Source organism: Equus asinus, chromosome 5 (genome assembly GCF_041296235.1).
Source record: "Equus asinus isolate D_3611 breed Donkey chromosome 5, EquAss-T2T_v2, whole genome shotgun sequence".
Classification (NCBI taxonomy): Eukaryota; Metazoa; Chordata; class Mammalia; order Perissodactyla; family Equidae; genus Equus; species Equus asinus.
In genome coordinates, this window is record NC_091794.1 from 4,970,282 (window position 1) to 4,989,482 (window position 19,201).

Consider the following 19,201-nt stretch of genomic DNA (forward strand, 5'->3'; position numbering starts at 1 on the left):
TAGCACAATGTCAATATCTAATAAGTGTTTGCTATTGTTTAAATGTCATTTCCATTTTATATCTTATGTTGATGTCCCTTTAAAATTTAACATTATTAAATCAGAATTCTTTTCCTATTTAGTCAACATTGCCTTCAAGCATCTAACATAAATTAAAATATTGAAAATGTATTCTTCCAAAACTAGTCACATATAGCTACTTGATGTATTATATGTTTTGTTTTGTAAGTTAGTGATATTCTGTTTTAATCTAATATCTAGAATTACCAGAAAATAGAATCTAAACAGTGCCCGTTATATTTTATTTTCTTTAAACACTAACAAAGAAGTAATTGGAGGGGCTGGCCCCATGGCCAAGTGGTTAGGTTCACACGCTCTCCTTCGGCAGCCCAGGGTTTCACTGGTTCGGATCCTGGGCATGAACATGGCATCACTCATCAGGCCATGCTGAGGCGGCATCCCACATGTGACAACTAGAAGGACCCACAACTAAAATATGCAACTATGTACTGGGGGGATTTGGGAAGAAAAAAGCAGAAAGAAATAAGAATAAAAAAAAGATAGGCAATAGTTGTTAGCTCAGGTGCCAATCTTTAAAAAAAAACAGAAGTAATTGGAGAATGCTTGAGTTTGAAGGCCCTATTTTGCTATATTTAGAGTGATTTTTTTATGGTCTTTTTTTCAGTCTGTCCTAAGTGGGTAAAACTTCGGAAAAACCACAGTGAGAAGAAGTCTGTCGTGATGCTGATCATCTGCAGCTCTGCCATCCGAGCCCTAGAGCTCATTAGGTTGGAAGCTTCACCTATTCCATTTTGTAAATGTTTTCTGAGTGACTGATATGTGTCAAGCTGAAATGTTCTATATGCTGGAGATGGAGCAATGGACAAAACAGACAGAATCCCCTCCCGCATAGAACTTACTTTCCAGTGAGGAAGACAGACAATAAACAAATAAATATACGTTATAATGTCAGGTAGTGGTAAGTTATGTAAGAAAAAATAAAGCCTGGCAAAGGGATAGAAGTGGCTAGGGGCTACTTTTTAAAGGGTGATCACAGAAAGCTTCTCTAAGGAGATGACATTGAAGCAGAGACTTGAACAAAGTGAAGGTGAAAGAAAAGCAGATACCTGGAAGAAGAGCCTTCTAGGCAGGGGGGTAGTAAGCCAGGAGGCCCTGTGATGGGATGCCCTGGAGGATTTGAGCAGGGGAGTCACATGATCTGAAGGCTCACTTTGGCTGCTGTGTGGAGCACACGCACTGTAGAGAGCAAGGGTGAAAGCGGGGAAACCACGCGAGCAATAACCACTTGGTAGAAAAGGTCTGCTTGAAAATAATAACAGCACAACTAGAAGGACCTGCAACTAAGATATGCAACTATGTACAGGGGAGATTTGGGGAGATAAAGCCGGAAAAAACAAGAGAAGAATAACAAGAAAAGATAGAGCACCAAGGAGTAAACTTACCAAAACCCATGTGAAGAAAATATTACACAAGGGACGCAGAAGATCTCGAGCAAGCAAAGGCACACGCCGTGTTTCTGGATAGGAAGACTCAGTGTCATGAAGATGTCTGTTCCACCTTGGATAATGTACAGATTTCACAGATTCCCAATGAAACGCCAATAGAATTGGTTTTTAAACTAGATAAACTAGTTCTAAGTTCATGTGAGAAAATACAGAAGAAAAAATAGCCAGGGAAATTCTAAAAAAGAATCCTAATGAGAGCATCCTATGCCTATGGTATATCAGATTCCAAAAACAAAAACACATTATGAAGTCTCAATAAGTAACAGTATGGGACGGGCACACGCATGACAGACAGATCAGACCAGTGGGACAGAACTGAAAGTTCAGACACAGACCTACACACATATGCAGATAAAGCACATGGCGAAGGTGACCAGTCGGTAGGGAACGATGGATTACTTAATAAATGCTGTTGGAACAACTGGGTAGCCATCTGGAAAATAAAGTTGGATCCATATCTCACTTCTTATACCAGGGTAAATTCCGAATGGACCAAAACTTTACGTGTAAAAATTATGTTTTAAAGATAATTTGTCAGTGCTTTCCTAAGTGCTTTCACATACCTTTTCACTTGCTGTAGTTTTATAGAACAAACGCAAAGACTTCCACTGGGTCAGAGAAACACTCAGCTTTCAGAGAAGAGCCATTGGAGGAAAATGGGATTTTCCGGGACACGGCCTCTCCGGGGGGCCACACCCTGTGCCAGAGACAAACAAAGGAGAAACCAAGTCCTGAGACAAAGGAACTGCATCAGCCAGACGGAGTTGCAGATACAGGCACTCAGCAGTTAGTCCTGTCTGTTTTCTACGTGAACTGATCTGATCATGAATTTAGAAAAGTAGTGGTTAAGCTTTGTTACAAGTCTTTCAAACCCTCCTTTTCCCGCTAGGCACACACATTCAATTGTATCACACACAGTCCCAGTCAAACAAAAGTGTTCCTTTCAGCTATTTCTGCTCTAAACATAATTGATCTTCAAGACTCCGACTGCTTCTGAGCAGCTGTACTTGCTGGTTCTGAAATCACCAGGAGTTCACATGGACTTTTCCGTGATTTAAAAACTGCCGCCACAGAGCTCATTTCAGATTCAAACACTAATGGCAAGAGGTTGGCCTGGAGGCGGCTTCTTCAGAACAATTTGTCCAGTTGACTTGAGCTTTGCTGTACACGAATGCCTTTCTGAGGAGCGTAAAGCACTGTGTATTCGCACTTCATTTACCAATTCTCAGTGCTTTTCTGTGTCCCCAGCAATGCTATGATCCATGTCAGGGTTAAGTGATTTGCAAAAGGTGATTTTTGTGCACGCACAATGAGCTCTATTCACGAAGAATAATGTTGAATACTTCTAACTTTGTAAGAGTGTCTGTTCTCTTGAGAACCATGTGTTGTGTTAAATATGTCCCCCAAGTTGTCTTCCTAGTAAACCCTGCCATGAGAAAGCTTGCGTGTAAGTAAAGCAGAGCAAGCGCAACAGAGCTTGTGTAACATGGTTCGCTGCTTTGCAAACTTATATATTCCTACTGGTCAATAATATTTTTCAAAATAAGTAATGATATATAAAGGAAAGTAATATTCCTGAGCAGTATTTCCATGTTCATTCTGTCTCCAAACATCAACTAAAAGATTGTTATTTTATACCTATTTGTATCCAAAGCATTTCCACATATAAAATTTTACAGAAAAGCTCGCTCTGCAAAGTAGATAAAAGTGAGGGGCTGCTCTGATTGAAGGACTGAAGGCCCCTGCTCCCACCTGTCAGCTCCTCCCCACCCATCACAGCAGCCACAGATGGATCTTTGCAGATGCCCTCGGGCTCCCACAGAGCACAGGCTGATATCACTGCTCCCAGATATTCCTCACAACCAAATTCTGTATGAGATCTGTACTGCGGAGTCTGAAGATGAATTCTCTGCTGGGAACCTGAAATACAGAAATTCCGTGTTACAAGTGAAGGGCAGATCTGTCTGTTTCAATAATCAAGGAAACCTGAGTACAGTTAACCTGGTATATGAGAGCGAGAAGCCAACCCAGCTGTGTGCCTGATTGAAGGCCACCCCACTTTCATTCCAGAGATGAACCAACCTGAAAATCTCAGAAGTGTTTCGCATATATGTATATATGCACATAAATGCGCATATTCTTTTGAATAAATCAAGACATAATACTTAAGTAGTCAACATGGCTTGGAATGAATGAGTTTTCTTATGCATTAATCTATTCATTAGGTCGATGACAGCATTCAGAGGAGACAGTAAAGTTATGAAGTTATTTGCAAAACACATAAAGGTAAGCCAAGGCCTGAGGTGCCTGGTGGGATGTAAGTGATCCTTGAGGGCCGCTCCAAGACCTCAGCTTTCCCCTCAACCTCTTCTCCTTATCTCCTTAGCAAGCGTTTTCTCTGGTACCTCCTTACATAACATACTTCGCAACCATCTGGTTTTCTTTCCTTCCCTGCCTCTGCATACTCACCTGCCCCCACAACAGTCACTACTCCTCCATGCTCCCTGATTCCTCTACAGAAGCTCAGATTTCACCCCTGGATTCCTTGAAGATTTACCAGTTTTCTAGGGAGATGCTCTTCTTTTTTTTTTTCCCTGAGTAAGACCAGTCCTGAGCTAACATCAGCCGCCAGTCCTCCTTTTGCTGAAGAAGATTGGCCCTGAGCTAACATCTGTGCCCATCTTCCTCTATTTTATATGTGGGACGCCTGCCACAGAATGGCTTGATAATCAGTGCCATGTCCGCACCCAGGATCTGAACTGGTGGGCCCTGGGCTGCCGAAGCAGAGCACGCAAACTTAACCACTGTGCCACCAGGCGTGCCCCATGCACTTTTATCTTGATGTCACCCTTCTTTGCCCTGGAAGTTGACCCTAAACAAGGGTAGCCCCATTTGCTTTTTCACTTTTTTAAATTTTGAGATAAAGTGCTCTAAACTGGCCTATGGTTGCACTTTTTAACGACTCTTCTCTTCCATCTTGGAATAGGTCCAGGAGCAGGTAAAGATGCTGGAAAAGCGTGTCGTGCACTTGGGTGTCGGAACTCCAGGGAGGATTAAAGAACTCATTAAACAAGGTAGGGAAAGAGGCAGTGACCCTCCCGGTCAGAGCTGGGAGTTTGCTCTTCCTCCAGGCAAGCTTGGGAAGCCAGCTGTGTGATGGTGTGAAGCCAGACCTCTGTGTTCATTCAGGAGTTGGAAACTCAGCCTTTAGCCTCTAAAGCCAGCGGCAGGTATAGTGCAATAGGGAATGGGAAGGACTGTGGCAAACTGCAGTACGTGTGCCGACCCAAAGACATTCAAATTCCAATTACTCTAAGCCGGTTGGTGGATTCACAGTTCATCCCACTCATCTGCAACCTCTGAAGTTTGTAGAGATGGCTGTGTTGAATATTTCCCTCTCACTTGATTGAGTCTTGGTTTCCCCAAGACTCCCACTCCAGTTAAGGGCTGATATATAAAACATGTTGAAACAAAAATGCAGCTTCTGTAGACAAAATACAGGTATTTTAGAATATTTCTCTTGAATACATTTCTCTTTTAGTGCTTTACCCAGAAAGTATTCCAGACAACGTGTGCTGGTGGATTTTTATAGTGTGTTGACTTTCTCAAAGCCAATAGCCTAAAAGCCTGCTAACCTGCTAGTGATCTTATTACCTGTTCTACCTGCCAGACAGACTAAAGATTTCTTGCATTATTCATTTCCAAATTAGTTATTTAATATAGTAATTGAACTTTGTTTTCTAACTGTCTGGAACTATTCCTGGATTTTTTATGCATGTAAAAGTAATGCGTTCATCAATATAGTAACTCACTGTAGAGATGACAAATGCCATCTGGCAGATGACTGCTAAAAATACTGATGTTTCTCTCCAGATGAAAACTATCCAGGGTTAAATGAACCCACTGTATACAGAGTGCTGTATGATTACAAGGAAGGGACAAACTTGGTGGACCCAGACGAGGAAGGGAAACAAATATTTTTTGAGTTCCTGCTTGTACATAGTGCTATGTTAGATACCCTTACATGTCTCCTTTAGTACTCACAGCATCCTCCTTTAGTACTCACAGCGTCCTCCTTTAGTACTCACTGCATCCTCTTTCGTACTCACTGCATCCTTGCAGGCTAGCATTCTCATTTCTTGTGAGAGAAAACTGAAGCTCGACGGGTTAAGTAGCCCTCCTGAGATCCCTCACTGTTGGCCTTGCTGGTTCCATAGCCTTTCCCCTCAGGGAGCTCCTGATCCAGTTAATGAGATAAATGTACATAGAATGAGATTGAAGCCAAGAGGCAGTAAAAGCCAGGGGCCAAATGTGCTCTTCTAAGTCCTGTAGGAGTTGAAACAAGGGAGAGATTGGTGTGGTGGCTAAATCTGCAGAGAAGGTTTTCAGAGGAAAGGGTCTTTCACTGGTCTTGAAGTATGGGGAGGATTAAAACAGACAGGATTAAAATAGATGTGAGAACAGTATTCAGGAATGGGGGAAGGACTGAATCAGAAGTCAGGCAGAAACGAGTGATGAATTAGAGTGGATGATAAGGAGGCAATGCAGCGTGGAGAGGAAGAGCCCCTGTGATGGACTCAGACCTCCGGGGGTTCCAATCCCTGCTCCAGCAATTTACCAGCCCTGTGACCTTGGCAAGTTACCTAACCTTTCTCAAGCTGCTTCTTTATCTGAATCACAGAGATAGTAATAGTACCACCCTCAAAAGGATTGTTATAAAGACAAAATGCCCATAAAGAGCTCAGCACAATAAGTGGCATGCCTGAAGAACACAGTAAGTGTTAGTGTGTTTATTAAGGAGATCACCGTTCTTGGTTGGAGGCTTCGTAGGCTGTAGTAGCCTATGATTCCACTGGAAAGGAGTCAGATTGCAGAGGGAGGACCTTGAACAGTAAGCTAAGGGGTTTGGATTTTTGTCTTCTGGACGTTGGAGGGCGTTGAGGACATAGGAGAGCACCGGATGAGACGTGCTTGTGGTCCATCTATGAGACACAGAGCTGGGAGAGATTGGCGGGGCAGCATGAGGCCAGGGTGGGACCCTGCCTCTCCCACTGCTCTTAGCCCAAGATTCACCTCTCCCCTGCTGGAATCCAGATGGCTTTTTGTGTGTCACCAGGCCCCCCCATGCAAGAGGGCCACTCTTGTCCGTATTTGAAAGAGAGAGAGAAAACCAGGCTGTACAGATTGTTGAAATTAGATTTCTACAAAGTTGTAAGAACTAAACATGAAAGTTTATTTCATTTAAGGAGTAAAAAAAATCATTTAAGGAGCCGTTGATTTTTTATAATACTAATGAAAATAACTTTCCTTCTGATTCTGATTGGATAAATGGTTTAATACTCATTAACCACAAGTGTTAGACTACATACAAAGTGTTTAAAGAGCACGCTAAAAACTGAAAATCTAACAAAGCGAGACAAATGGCATATAACTTATTTTATGTAGTTGTTTGTGACCTAAGATGTTTATATATGATATACTAAGGAGAATTTCCAGATGTTGAAAGATATACCATGACATTGGGATCTGTACAATTATAGACAGTATAGTATTGCTTTAATCTAATAATGAAGGGGATTTTCTGACTATAAGAGCCTTTGAAAAATGCAAAAAGGTAACAGAAAAGAAAATGACACTTTAGAGATAATCTCTTGTTAGTTGATACTGAATATATTCTCTTTCAATAGTTTATTTTTATAAGGAGCCCATACTGTATTTCATAACTTTATAACCTATCTTTTCCACTTTATATATCTCATGAAGACTTTCCTTATCATAAAATAGTTTTAATTTTTCATTTTTAACAGCTATATAATATTCTATTATAAATTTATATGGGCTTTTTTTCTATTTTATTGAGATATAATTGACATGTAAAATTGTATTAGTTCAAGGTATATAACATAATGATATGATACATGTATATATTGCAAAATTATTACTGTAATAAGTTTAGTTAACATCCATCAACACACATACTTACAATTGTTTTTTCTTTTTCTTCTTTTTTTTTTTAAAGATTTTATTTTTTTTCCTTTTTCTGCCAAAGCCCCCTGGTACATAGTTGTGTATTTTTAGTTGTGGGTCCTTCTAGTTGTGGTGTGTGGGATGCCACCTCAGCATGGCTTGTCGAGCGGTGCCATGTCCACACCCAGGATTCGAACCAGTGAAACCCTGGCCCGCCAAAGCAGAGAGCACAAACTTAACCGCTCGGCCATGGGGCCGGCCCCTACAATTTTTTTTATCATCATGAGAACTTTTAAGATCTACTCTTAGCAACTTTCAAATATACAATATAGTATTATTAACTATAGTCACCATACTGTACATTACATCCCAAGAACTTATTTATCTTATAAGTTTTCACCTTTTGAATACCTTCACCCATTCCCTACCCCCTGCCCCGACCTCTGGTAACCACCTATCTATTCTCTATACTTATAATGAGTTCAATTTTGTTCAGATTCCACATATAAGTGAAATGATATTTGTCTTTGTCTGACTTATTTCACTTAGCATTAATGCCCTCAAGGTCCATCCATGTTTTTGCAAATAGCAGGATTTCCTTCTTTTTTATGGCTAAATAACATTCCATTATGTATATACATTACATATATATATATAATGGAATATGTATATTATACACACACACACACCACATTTTCTTTATCCATTCATCTGTCGTTGGGCACTTAGGTTGTTTCTGTGTCTTGCGTATTATAAATGATGCTACAGTGAATATGGACGAGCAGATATCTTTTTGAGACAGTGATTTCGTTTCCTTTGGATAAATACTCAGAAGTGGAATTGCTGGATCATATGCTAGTTCTATTTTTAATTTTTTGAGAAGCCTCCATACTGTTTTCCATAGTGGCTGCACCAGTCTACATTCCCACCAACGGTGTTCAAGGGTTCCCTTTTCTCCACATCCTCACCAACATGTATTATCTCTTGTCTTTTTGATAATAGCTATTCCAACAGGTGTGAGGTGATCTCTCTCTGTGGTTTTGATTTTCGTTTCCATGATGATTAGCGATGTTGAGCACTTTTCCATGTACCTGTTGGCCATGTGTTCTTTAGAAAAATGTCTGTTCAATTCTTCTGTCCATTCTTTAATCAGATTGTTTATGTTTTTTTGCTATTGAGTTGTATGAGTTCTTTATACATTTTGGATATTAACCCTAAGTTATATTATTTCTTAGCAATTCTATTACGGTAGGATATTTGGGTTGTTTCTAATTCTTTACTATTATAAATAATACTGCACTGATCATCTTTGCAAGTAACTGTGTTTAAGTTTCTGATGTTTCATTGGGATACGTCATAGAAGGAGAATTATTTTATCAAACAGTAAGCCTTTTAAAGCTCCTGTTATATAATGCCCAGAGTCTGCACCTGTTTGCTCTCCCACTAGCAGTAAGTTGTTTTTAAGAGAAGACTATCAATCCATTGTCTCTCTCAATTTATCATTTTTAATTTTGCAGAGAGTTTTAATAAGAGGCATTGTGATTATAAGAAGCATGAAAAAGTCTTTGGGGCAGAGAGGAAAATATTGAGATAACTGCAGAGAAAAGTTGAGGGCAAATGCTGCAGGACAGAGGAAGGCTTCCCTTATGTTTCCGTATGTAACGTGCCAGCGTGGGTGGTGGGAAGAACGTGGGGAGGGGATGAACTAACTGTGCCCGACGCTGACACCTCTGAGGAATAGACAGTCCCTCAGGCCCCCTCCAGCCCCGCCCTCTGAAATTGTCTTTAGATAGACCGTCAGAAGACAGCGGGAATGGGGTCCTTCAGGGTCTACCTCTCTCCTCAGAGCGTCACAGACTTTGAGTAGAGCCCATCCATCTTAACTTCCTTGTCTGCCTAAAATTAACCCCCCAGCCCTGTCCTCATCCTTCTGCCACTCACCTCCTCAGAGCCATGCAGACCCTATTGGACTCAACTCCCCTGCAGGGCCACTACCACAGCCCACAGGCACATCTCACCGAATCCCTGTCCGGAAGGAGACTTGGCCCTCTGGACCTTCGTGAAATGGAGGCTTGGGACTGCTGCTGTGGCAGCACCCAAGCATCTGACAGCTTTGCAAGAGCAGCTGCTCTGCTCGCCTCAGAGCCAGCAGTCAGGCTGAGGAGGGCAAGTCTCGGGGAGCTCCATTTGTTTCCCATGAGGCCAGAGCAGCGTTCCTGTGCGGGGATTAGTTTCCTGGGGAGAAGGGTGGAGTGAGGGGACAGCAGTGAGGCAGGAAACAGCCAGGAGAATAAAAGATTATTTTAATAAGCTTATGTCATGAGGTCTTTACTGTAGCAACTCTCTCTGCTTCTTTCAGGTGGCCTCAATTTGAACCCCTTGAAGTTTCTGGTTTTTGACTGGAACTGGAGAGATCAGAAGCTGAGGAGAATGATGGACATTCCCGAGGTACCGTGTAATCAGCAGTTGCCTTTAATCTTTTTTTTTTTCAGTTTGAACTTGAGTTCAAACACAGTAATAAAGTCTTTGACATGGGAGCCAGCACATTCTGGCCTTTGAAATGATTCCTATCTTTTAACTCTGAGGTAACTACAATTATAGAGACCATCTCACGCCTCACGCAAAACCGTATCCTGTATCTTTTCCATGTGTTTCGTAGGAATCAGCTTTGTTTCTTCATGCACTGTTCAGTGGCTCTGCCCTACTAGGGACCACAGCTTTACCTTTAGGTGTACCTTTAGGAAGCAGGAAGATCTGAGGACTTGGCACATTTCCTTGGGTCTTTAGAGACTCCATCATCTTTGCCTTTCATCCTTAAAAGTGCACTTGGATGTGGGGGCCACAAATTTGCCTCATTGCCCACATCTCCACATCCCCCAAAACCCACTTATTTAATTTAGAAGGCTATTCTGGTTTTTGGAGGTGGGAACATTTTTTGAGGTACCAGTGGATCAAAACTGATTGAAAGCGTTTGTGGGCACGGTATTAGCTTATTATATACATATGAAAATAATTCATTATCATCATAACGTGAAACACTGATTTGCCACCCACCATGTTATCATGGGGCTAATTTTTCAATCTAGCCTGATGTTAGAGAGAAAAGGGGTTATGCAGAAATAAATATGGCTGCCAGTCACCAGTCAGGAGTGAACCAGGCAGTAACTGGGGAAGAGGCTTGAAATTACTCCTCCAAACATGCAGAGTGAATTAGTTTACCACATAAAACTATATTCCGAGAATGACCAAACCTGATTATAATTGATCAGTGAGTTATATCAGACATTGGTTCAGGTTAAAAGAAATTTTCTCAGTTCCCTGCACACACACACACACACACACACAGCCTGTCCCCTGAACTGGTTTTATAAAACAGGTTTAGCCAATTTGATGTCAGGCATATCAGAAGATATTTGATGATTTCAGTTATAATGTTAAATCTGAGTAATCCAGCACCCATTTTCTAATTATAATAATAAGGAGAAATAGTTGCAAAAGAAACCCTTGTCAACCATGTTTATTTTTATTACATTGATGTCATTATTAGCAGTTATCCTATATCAAAAAATTATATAATATTATATAATAGTGTATAATCTGGGCACACTTTGGGTATCTTGAAACATCTCTTTATGAGATTTGGTATGAAATTTTATTTTGAATGGCTACAGACAAAAGGATACTTTAACAAAATTGACGTTTTGTCTATTACCTCTTCCTTTATGTATGTAAAAATTTCAATCCTGAATAAAATGCAGGTTAGGATTTTTGCCCTCCTTAATTCTGGCCATAACAGTTGCATAAATACCAAGGAGTCCAGATGGTTGAATTTATTCACCAAAACCATCTTTTCTTGATCTTAACCTCTTTTTTTCTTTTCTCTCATTTAGATAAGAAAGGAGGTTTTTGAACTTGTGGAAATGGGAGTCCTCAGTCTGTGCAAGTCAGGATCTTTGAAGCTGGGCCTTTTCTGAGTCTGGGTCCTAATGAAAATTCCAGTTTTTGTGATGGGATTTGCGTCTCGTTTAATGGCTCTGGCACATTGCAAGCACTCAGAAAATGCCAGCTATTGTTTTCTTATGTTAACTGCATCACCAGGTGGATCACCGGAATGTATGATGGGGATTCTTTGACCAAAATGGATCTGCCCTTTGCCAACTCCCTTGGATAATAAAGTATCACTAGCTTGTGTGATTGTGTTGAGCAGACTGAATTTTTCTCTCACCGACTGGCCTCTGGTGTGACTATGCAAGAGCAGGGAAAGAGCAGCTGGGCACCCTTCAACAAGTCCCTTCCCTCTCTGAGCCTCAGTCTCCTGAGCTGCGAAATGGGAATGACATCTCACACGATTTTTGAGTATTCCGTGAGATGGTACATATGGAACTGATCTGTAAACTGAAGCCTGGTTCCAGCATGAGGATGACAAGTGGTAGAAAGAGCTGCAAGTGTGTGTGGCACTTTGCAAACATATGAAAGACAGTGATATAACTACACTGTCTGACTCATATTTTAATTTTTATTTTGAAATAATTTCAGACTTACAGAAAAGTTGCAAAAATACTACAGAGAATTCCCATATCCGCTTGCTCCAGCTTCTCTCTGTGCTAACATCTTGTATAGCTGTAGCACAGTTGTCAAAACTAAGAACTGAATATTGGTACAATACAAAGACAATTAACTAAGCTACAGACTATGCGGATCTCACCAGTTTTTCTACGGATGTCCTTTTTCTGTGCCCGCATCCCACATTGCATGTCGTTGTCACGTCTCCTTAGTTTCCTGGGGTCAGTCACAGCTCCTCAGTCTTTCCTTCTCTTTTGTGACCTTGACACTTTTTTCCTATTTATTTATTCATTTATGTATTTATTTATTATAATTTTTTATTGAGGTCATAATAGTTTATAACATTGTGAAATTTCACTTGTACTTTACTACTTTTCCATCACCATATATATGTGCCCCTTTACCCTTATACCCACCCCCAACCCCCTTCTCCTCTGGTAACCACTGATCTGTTCTCTTTGTCTGTCTGTTTATCTTCCACATGAGTGAAATCATACAGTTTTTGTCTTTCTCTATCTGGCATAATTCGCTTAACATAATACACTCAAGGTCCATCCATGTTGTTGCAAATGGCACAATTCTGTCTTTTTTTCTGGCTGAGTAGTATTCCATTGTATATATACACCACATCTTCTTTATCCATTCATCAGCTGATGGGCACTTGGGTTCCTTCCACGTCTTGGCTATTGTGAATAATGCTGCAATGAACATAGGAATGCATAAGTCTCTTTGAATTGTTGATTTCAAGTTCTTTGGATAGATACCTAGCAGTGGGACAGCTGGGTCGTGTGGTATTTCTATTTTTAATTTTTTGAGAAATCTCCATACTGTTTTCCATAGTGTCTGCACCAGTTTGCATTCCCACCAGCAGTGTATGAGGGTTCCCTTTTCTCAACATCCTCTCCAACATTTGTTATTTTTTGTCTTGGTGATTACAGCCATTCTAATGGGTGTAAGGTGATATCTCATTGTGGTTTTGATTTGCATTTCCCTGATGATTAGTGATGTTGAACATCTTTCCATGTGCCTCTTGGCCATCTGTATATCTTCTTTGGAAAAATACCTGTTCTTATATACTCTGCCCGTTTTTTGATCGGGTTGCTTGTTTTTTCATTGTTGAGTTGTGTGAGTTCTTATATATTTTGGAGACTAACCTCTTGTCAGATATATGATTTGCAAATATTTTCTCCTATTTGATGGGTTGTCTTTTTGTTTTGTTCCTGGTTTCCTTTGCCTTGCAGAAGATCTTTAGTCTGATGAAGTCCCATTATTTTTCCTTTTGTTTCCCTTCTCCAAATAGACATGGTATTCAAAAAGATCCTTGTAAGACTGACGTCAGAGTGTGTTGCCTATATTTTCTTCTAGGAGTCTCATGGTTTCAGGTCTTACCTTCAAGTCTTTGATCAATTTTGAGTTAATTTTTGTGTACAGCAAAAAATAATGATCTACTTTCATTCATTTGTGTGTGGCCATCCAGTTTTCCCAGCCCCATTTGTCGAAGAGACTTTCCTTTCTCCATTGTATATTCTTAGCTCCTTTGTCAAAGATTGCTTGTCCATAGATGTGTGGTTTTATTTCTGGGCTTTCACTTCTGTTCCATTGATCTGTATGCCTGTTTTTGTGGCAGTACCATTCTGTTTTGATTACTATAGCTTTGTAGTATATTTTGAAGTCAGGGATTGTGATGCCTCCAGCTTTGTTCTTTTTTCTCGGGATTACTTTAGCTATCCAGGGGTCTTTTGTTGCCCCATATGAATTTTAGGATTCTTTGTTCTTTTTCTGTGAAGAATGTCATTAGGATTCTGACTGGGATTGCATTGAATCTGTAGATTTCTTTAGGCAGTATGGACATTTTAACTATGTTTATTCTTCCAATCCATGTGCATGGAATATCTTTCCATTTCTTTATGTCATCATCAATTTCTTTCGATAATGTCTTATAGCTTTCATTGTATAGATCTTTCACCTCCATGGTTAAATTTATTCCTAGGTATTTTGTTCTTTTTGTTTCTATTTTAAATGAGATTGTGTTCTTGAATTCTCTTTCAGTTAGCTCATTATTAGAGTATAGAAATGCAACTGATTTATCTAAGTTGATCTTGTGCGCTGCAACTTTGCTGTAGTTGTTGATTATTTCTAATAATTTTCCGATGGATTCTTCAGGGTTTTCTATATAGGAAATCATGTTGTCTGCAAACAGTTTCACTCCTTCAGTGCCAATTTGGGTACCTTTTATTTCTTTTTTTTTTTTAAAGATTGGCGCCTGAGCTAACAACTGTTGCCAGTCTTCTTTTTTTTTTTTCCCTGCTTTTTTCTCCCCAAATCCCCCCAGTACATAGCTGTGTATTTTAGCTGGGTCCTTCTAGTTGTGGCATGTGGGACGCTGCCTCAATGTGGCCTACTGAGCGGTGATGTGTCCGCACCCAGTATACAAACCCTGGGCCACTGAAGCAGAGCGCATGAACTTAACCACTCTGCCATGGGGCTGGCCCCAGGATACCTTTTATTTCTTTTTCTTGCCTAGTTGCTCTGGCCAAAACCTCCAGTACTATGTTGAATAGGAGTGGTGAAAGTGGGCACGCTTGTCTTGTTCCTATTCTCAGATGGATGGCTTTCAGTTTTTCCCCATTGAGTATGATGTTGGCTGTGGGTTTATCATATATGGCATTTATTATGTTGAGGTACTTTCGTTCTATACCCATTATGTTCAGAGTTTTTATCATAAATGGATGTTGGATCTTATCAAATGCTTTATCTGCATCTATTGAGATGATCATGTGGTTTTTTCTCATTTTGTTAATGTGGTGTGTCACATTGATTGATTTGCAGCTGTTGAACCATCCCTTTGTCCCTGGTATAAATCCCACTTGATCATGGTATATGATCCTTTTAATATGTTGCTGTATTTGATTTGCCAATATTTTTTTGAGGATTTTGGCATCTATGTTCATCAGCAATACTGGCCTATAATTTTCCTTCTTTGTGTTGTCCTTGTCTGGCTTTGGAATCAGGGTGATATTGGCCTCATAAAATGTGTTAGGAAGTGTTGCGTCGTCTTCAATTTTTTGGAATAGTTTAAGAAGGATAGTATTAAATCTTCTTTGAATGTTTGGTAGAATTCTCCAGAGAAGCCATCTGGTCCTGGACTCTTATTTTTTGGGAGGTTTTTGATTACTGTTTCAATCTCTTTACTTGTGTTTGGTCTATTCAGATTCTCTATTTCTTCTTGATTCAGTATTGGGAGGTTGTATGAGTCTAAGAATTTATTCCTTTCTTCTAGATTGTCCAAATTGTTGGCATATAGTTTTTCAGAGTATTCTCTTATAATCCTTTGTATTTCTGTGGTATCTATTGTAATTTCTCCTCTTTCAGTTCTGATTTTATTTATTTGAGCCTTCTCTCTTGTTTTCTTAGTGAGTCTGGCTAAGGGTTTGTCAATTGTGTTTATCATCTCCAAAAACCAGCTTAATTCATTGATCCTTTCTACTGGTTTTTTTGTTTCAATTTTACTTATTTATGCTCTAATTTTTATTACTTTCCTCCTTCTGCTGACTTTGGGCTTTGTTTGTTCCTCTTTTTCTAATTCTGTTAGGTGTAGTTTAAGATTGCTTATTTGAGATTTTTCTTGTTTGTTAAGGGGGGCCTGTATTGCTATGAATTTCCCTGCTAGGACCACTTTTGCTGCATCCCATATAAGTTGGTATTGTGTATTTTCATTTTTATTTGTCTCCAGATATTTTTTTATTTCTCCTTTCATTTCTTCAATGATCTGTTGGTTGTTCAGTAGCATGTTAGTCTCCACATCTCTGTTCCTTTCCCAGTCTTTTTCTTGTAGTTGATTTCTAGTTTCATAACATTATGGTCAGAAAAGATGCTTGATATGATTTCAGTCTTCTTAAATTTATTGAGATTTGCCTTGTTTCCCAACATATGGTCTGTCCTTGAGAATGTTCCATGTGCACTTGGGAAGAATATGTATTCTGCTGGTTTTGGATGGAGTGTTCTATATATATCTATTAAGTCCATCTGGTCCAGTTTTTCATTTAATTCCACTATTTCCTTGTTGATTTTCTGTCTGGATGATCTATCCATTGATGTAAATGGGGCATTAAGGTCCCCTGCTATTATTGTGTTGCTGTTAATATCTCCTTTTAGGTCTGTTAATAGTTGCTTTATGTACTTTGGTGATCCTATGTTAGGTGCATATGTAAGTGTTATGTCCTCTTGGTGGAGTGTCCCTTTCATCATTACATACTGTGCTTCTTTGTGTCTCATTGGCTTTTTTATCTTGAAGTCTACTTTGTCTGATAGAAGTATGGCAATGCCTGCTTTCGTTTGTTTGCTGTTAGCTTGGAGTATCGTCTTCCATCCCCTCACTCTGAGCCTATGTTTGTCTTTGGAGCTATGCTTCCTGGAGGCAGCATATTGTTGGATCTTGTTTTTTAATCCCTCCAGCCACTCTGTGACTTTTGATTGGAGAATTTGATCCGTTTACATTTAGAGTGATTATTGATATATGAGGGCTTAATGCTGCCATTTTATCACTTGTTTTCTGGTTGTTCTGTGTTTCCCTTGTTTCTCATCCCATATATTTTGGACTGACAGTTCAGTTTGGTGGTTCTCTATGATGGTTTTCTCAGTTTTCTGTTTATTTATCATTTTATCTCTGTTCTCATCTTTCATTTAGTGGTTACTGTGAGGTTTGTATAAAAGATCTCATAGATGATGTGAGCTGGCCCGGTGGCACAGCAGTTATGTTCACACATTCCCCTTCTCAGCGGCCTGGGGTTCGCCAGTTCAGATCCTGGGTGCAGACATGGCACCACTTGGCAAAAGGCATGCTGTGGTAGGCGTCCCACATATAAAGTAGATGAAGATGGGCGTGGATGTTAGCTCAGAGCCAGTCTTCCTCAGCAAAAAGAGGAGGATTGGCAGTAGTTAGCTCAGGGCTAATCTTCCTAAAAGAAAAGATCTCGTAGATGAGATAGTCCATTTTCTGATGGCCTCTTATTTTCTTAGTCTAAGCAGGTTCTATCCCTTTCCTCTTCCCCTAGGTTACTGTTGTCACAACTTATTCCATTTTGTGTTGTGAGTTTGTGGTTAAAATGAAGTGATTATAGTTATTTTTTATTTTTTCCTTCCCTTTATAAGGGGTTTACTGTTGTAATTAAGTGTTTGCTGCCCTTTTCTGATAGAGAGCTGCAATTTTTTGATTTTGTCTGCCTATTTATCTCCTTGCTTAAGACTTTGTAAACCCTTTCTTTTGTTTTTCAAGTATGAGGGCCTTCTTGATCATTTCTTGTAGAGAAGTCTTGTGGCAATGAGCTCCCTCAGCTTTTGTTTGTCTGGGAAAGGATTTATTTATCCATTGTATCTGAAAGATATTTTCACTGGATAGAGTATTCTTAGCTAAAAGTTTTTGACTTTCAGAATTTTGAATATATCAGTCCACTCTCCTAGCCTGTAGAGTTTCTGCTGAGAAATCCACTGAGTGCCTGATAGGGGTTCTTTTGTAGGTTATTTTCTTCTGCCTAGCTGCCCTTAATATTTTTTCTTTGTCATTGACTTTTGCCAGTTTTACTACTATATGCCTTGGAGGATGCCTTTTTATATTGATGTAATTAGGAGTTCTGTTAGCTTCTTTTACTTGTAACTCCCTTCCCCTCCCCAGGTTTGGGAAGTTCTCAGTTGTTATTTCTTTGAACAAACTCTCTGCTCCTTTCTCCCTCACTTCTCCATCTGAAATGCCTATAATCCTTATGTTGCTTTTCCTAATTGAGTCAGGTATTTCCCTGAGAATTTCTTCGTTTCTTTTTTAGTCTTAGTTCTCTTTCTTCCTCTATCTGAAGCATTTCTATATTTCTGTCCTCCACATTGCTAATTCTGTCCTCCATTGTATCAGTTCCGTTGTTTAAGGACTCCAGATTTTTCTTTATCTCATTCATTGTGTTTTTTATCTCCAACATTTCTGATTGGCTTTCTTTATATTTTTCCATCTCTTTTGTGAAGATTTCTCTATATTCTCTAATTTTATTCCTGTCTTCATTGAACTTTCTGAGTTTTCTTGTAACTCATTGAGTTCTTTTATGGTAGCTATTTTGATTTCCCTGTCATTTAGATTGTAAATTTCTGTGCCTTCAGGATTGATTTCTGGGTGCTTGTCATTTTCCTTCTGGTCTGGAGTATTAATATACCTCTTCATACTATTTGATGGAGTGGATTTGCACCTCCACACAGAGATAGTATCTGGTCACAGATTCCACCTGCCACCACTTGGGGGGAGCACAGGAGCTATCTATTCTGAGCCCATCATGATCCCTAGCAGCTGTGCCTGTCCCTTTGGAAGGTGTGCTGACAGAGTCCATCTATGTTTGCCTGCTGGCCATGGCTGCTTTACAAATGCTATACTCTCGCATTCTGGTGGGGGTTCCTTGCCTTGGCCAACTGGCCAAGCTGGTGCACCAGGCGGAGGGAGGACCCTTTCTTTTATATGTACAATCTCAGATTCATTGCTGTCTTGTCTGCCCTCCTGGGCTGCTCGGTGTGGTGAATTCACCCCCATGATTGCTTAGTCTCCTTGGTGTGGAGCTTTCCCACAGGTTGGGAGGCATTCCTGGGGAGAACTGCCCCCTTCCCACCTCCTCTTAGAGCTGTGCACAGTCCCACACCCTGGGTCAGTGCTGTTGGGGGAGAAAGAGGAGATCCTCTTACCTCCCTCCACTTCCTCCCAGAGGGTCCAGCCCCTCCACCTTCAGACATATGGCTCCATGGGTCTCTCATACATCTATTGTGTTGTGTGTATGTCCTCTGTTGGTTTATGTGTGTCTTTTTTGTTGTATCTTAGCAGGAGAGTCTAAGGCAAGAGCTCACTCTGCCATGATGCTGATGTCACTTTTTCTTTAGTTAAATATTGTCTTACCTTCTTTCATTTTCAATGTAATAATCTTTGGATTTTGTTTGCCATGCACAGATGTCATCTTTTTCTTTCACTCATTCTTTCTTGTGGATTTCTCATCAAAGCAGCTGTGCCCCAGGCCACCTTCCTCACATCGTCCATCCTTCTGTCCTGCCTGCCTTCTTGTGCTGTCAGACCCAGCTCCAGGCTCTCTCTCAGCTTTGACACTTTTGAGGAATACTGATCAGGT

General features: G+C 40.1%; 1 protein-coding gene across 4 annotated transcripts in view; it reads left to right on the forward strand.

Annotated features, from left to right (window-relative positions):
* The window catches only part of CMSS1 (cms1 ribosomal small subunit homolog), a 362,379-nt gene extending 350,692 nt beyond the window's left edge, over window positions 1–11,687 (forward strand). For all 4 annotated transcript variants that reach the window (XM_014853302.3, XM_044771717.2, XM_070508622.1 and 1 more), the window contains exons 6-10: window positions 686–788; window positions 3,752–3,812; window positions 4,513–4,600; window positions 9,853–9,941; window positions 11,384–11,687. In XM_014853302.3, the coding sequence (XP_014708788.2) occupies window positions 686–788; window positions 3,752–3,812; window positions 4,513–4,600; window positions 9,853–9,941; window positions 11,384–11,467 (425 nt within the window). In that variant the 3' untranslated portion in view covers window positions 11,468–11,687. The remainder of the gene's footprint in view (window positions 1–685; window positions 789–3,751; window positions 3,813–4,512; window positions 4,601–9,852; window positions 9,942–11,383) is intronic.
* The last annotated feature ends 7,514 nt before the right edge of the window (window positions 11,688–19,201 follow it).